The sequence below is a fragment of the Penaeus monodon genome, chromosome 29 (genome assembly GCF_015228065.2).
Source record: "Penaeus monodon isolate SGIC_2016 chromosome 29, NSTDA_Pmon_1, whole genome shotgun sequence".
NCBI classification, from domain to species: domain Eukaryota; kingdom Metazoa; phylum Arthropoda; class Malacostraca; order Decapoda; family Penaeidae; genus Penaeus; species Penaeus monodon.
This window is the reverse complement of record NC_051414.1, coordinates 26,113,179-26,114,754: the sequence shown is the minus strand read 5'-3', so window position 1 is coordinate 26,114,754 and position 1,576 is coordinate 26,113,179. Positions and strand designations below refer to the sequence as shown.

The 1,576-nt window shown below is 31.0% G+C and overlaps 1 protein-coding gene across 1 annotated transcript in view; it reads right to left on the bottom strand.

Annotated features, from left to right (window-relative positions):
• The window catches only part of LOC119591802 (RE1-silencing transcription factor B-like), a 4,344-nt gene that overhangs the window by 774 nt on the left and 1,994 nt on the right, over positions 1-1,576 (bottom strand). The window contains exon 3 of the mRNA XM_037940547.1: positions 1,114-1,230. Coding sequence (XP_037796475.1) covers positions 1,114-1,230 — 117 coding nt within the window. The remainder of the gene's footprint in view (positions 1-1,113; positions 1,231-1,576) is intronic.

The window sequence follows — 1,576 nt, the reverse complement described above, 5'->3', positions numbered from 1 at the left end:
CACACACATTTGCATATAAGGTATGCATTTGTTTTATATTTCCAACAGTATTTGAAAGGTCAAGAAATTTGTATGCTGCTTACAATATTGAAATTCAGTTTTGTCTTACATTTGGCCAAATACAATATTTTGTAGTTTCTCTTTCCCCTTATTTCCCATATCATATTTACATTCATTTAAGCATACATATGTATATGTATGTAAAATAGCTTTAAATTTCCTTTCATATAAACAATTATATAATCAATGTTTATGTTTGTGATTATACTTCCTTAAGTACTCATTTTCACAAAAATACAGAAATAGAACATTGTAAAAGAAGGCTGGTACATACATGATCGTTAATATGTTACCTTGGGTAAATTGAAAAATCTTTAATTTAAAACCTATTTTTTACAAATTAAAAAACAAGAAAATTTGTTTCCTTAGCTCCCCCCTTCATTGGTGAATGGTTGTCCATCCCTAAAGACATATAGGCATTTAAACATACAGCATTTCAGAGAATATCATTTTACACACATATGTTTCACAAGAAGTAAAAAGGCAATTAATAAAATTGTTTGGTTCTCTGAGTTTTATTTTCAACTTAAAGCAATTTATTAACATTCATTTTAGAATATGAAAAAAAGAAGAGGAATTCACAGGTTATCAGGACTACCACAAATGACTTTGAAATGAATGAAAGGTCTAAATAAAGATCTGCATATGAAGAGATGTTTAGGATTCTAAAAGAAAAAGAAAATTTATAGAGGAAAGCTGTACAAAATACAAAGGATAATTATCATTCTTAGGTTGTGTAAATAACATCAATATTTATAATATTACTGTATATGATCTCTTAAGAACTGAGATCTCTTTTATACAATTTTGTTATAATCATTTAACAAACACAATTCAGAAATGAATACGTAGGTGTGCCTTGAGCCTGTCATTCCGATTTGAACGGAACAAACAATGTGGGCATGAAAATGGCTCCTGCCCTGTGTGTATACGGATATGTTTCTTCAGATTTGAACTATCATTAGCATGGTATGAACAGTAAGGACAAGAAAAAGGCTTTTCCCCAGTGTGAATCCGGAAATGTCTTGTGAAGTGGGCTCGATTTCTACTGACATATGAACAGTGTGTACATTTAAAGGATTCCAAAGCTTTTCTGTTGTTGTCAGGGCTCCTCAGTGTGCATGCTGGTGCTCTCTGGCTTACCATTTCACTGTCATTACTCAGCCATACCTGTTGGAGATGGGTTTTTCATTCAGTCAAAGGAGCATTTCTGGTGTCATATATTGTCAGGTAAAGTAATTTTTTTGTGTTTGTTGAAAAGAGAGTTGCTTTAGTGGCAGTAAATAACTGATTACAACTGTGATTTATTCCAAGTATTCAATCACTTCACTTGTCATTCCCATCAGTTATTTGAGCAATACATAATAAAAAATATCATTACTAAATGATCAGTACTACCATCTCTGAGAAAAATTATAACTGGAAAACATTTTCATACTGCATATTAAAAACTTCATTCAAGCCCTGTTATCTTCAATATGGATTTATTTCCGATAGGAAATATGAGTTTACACAT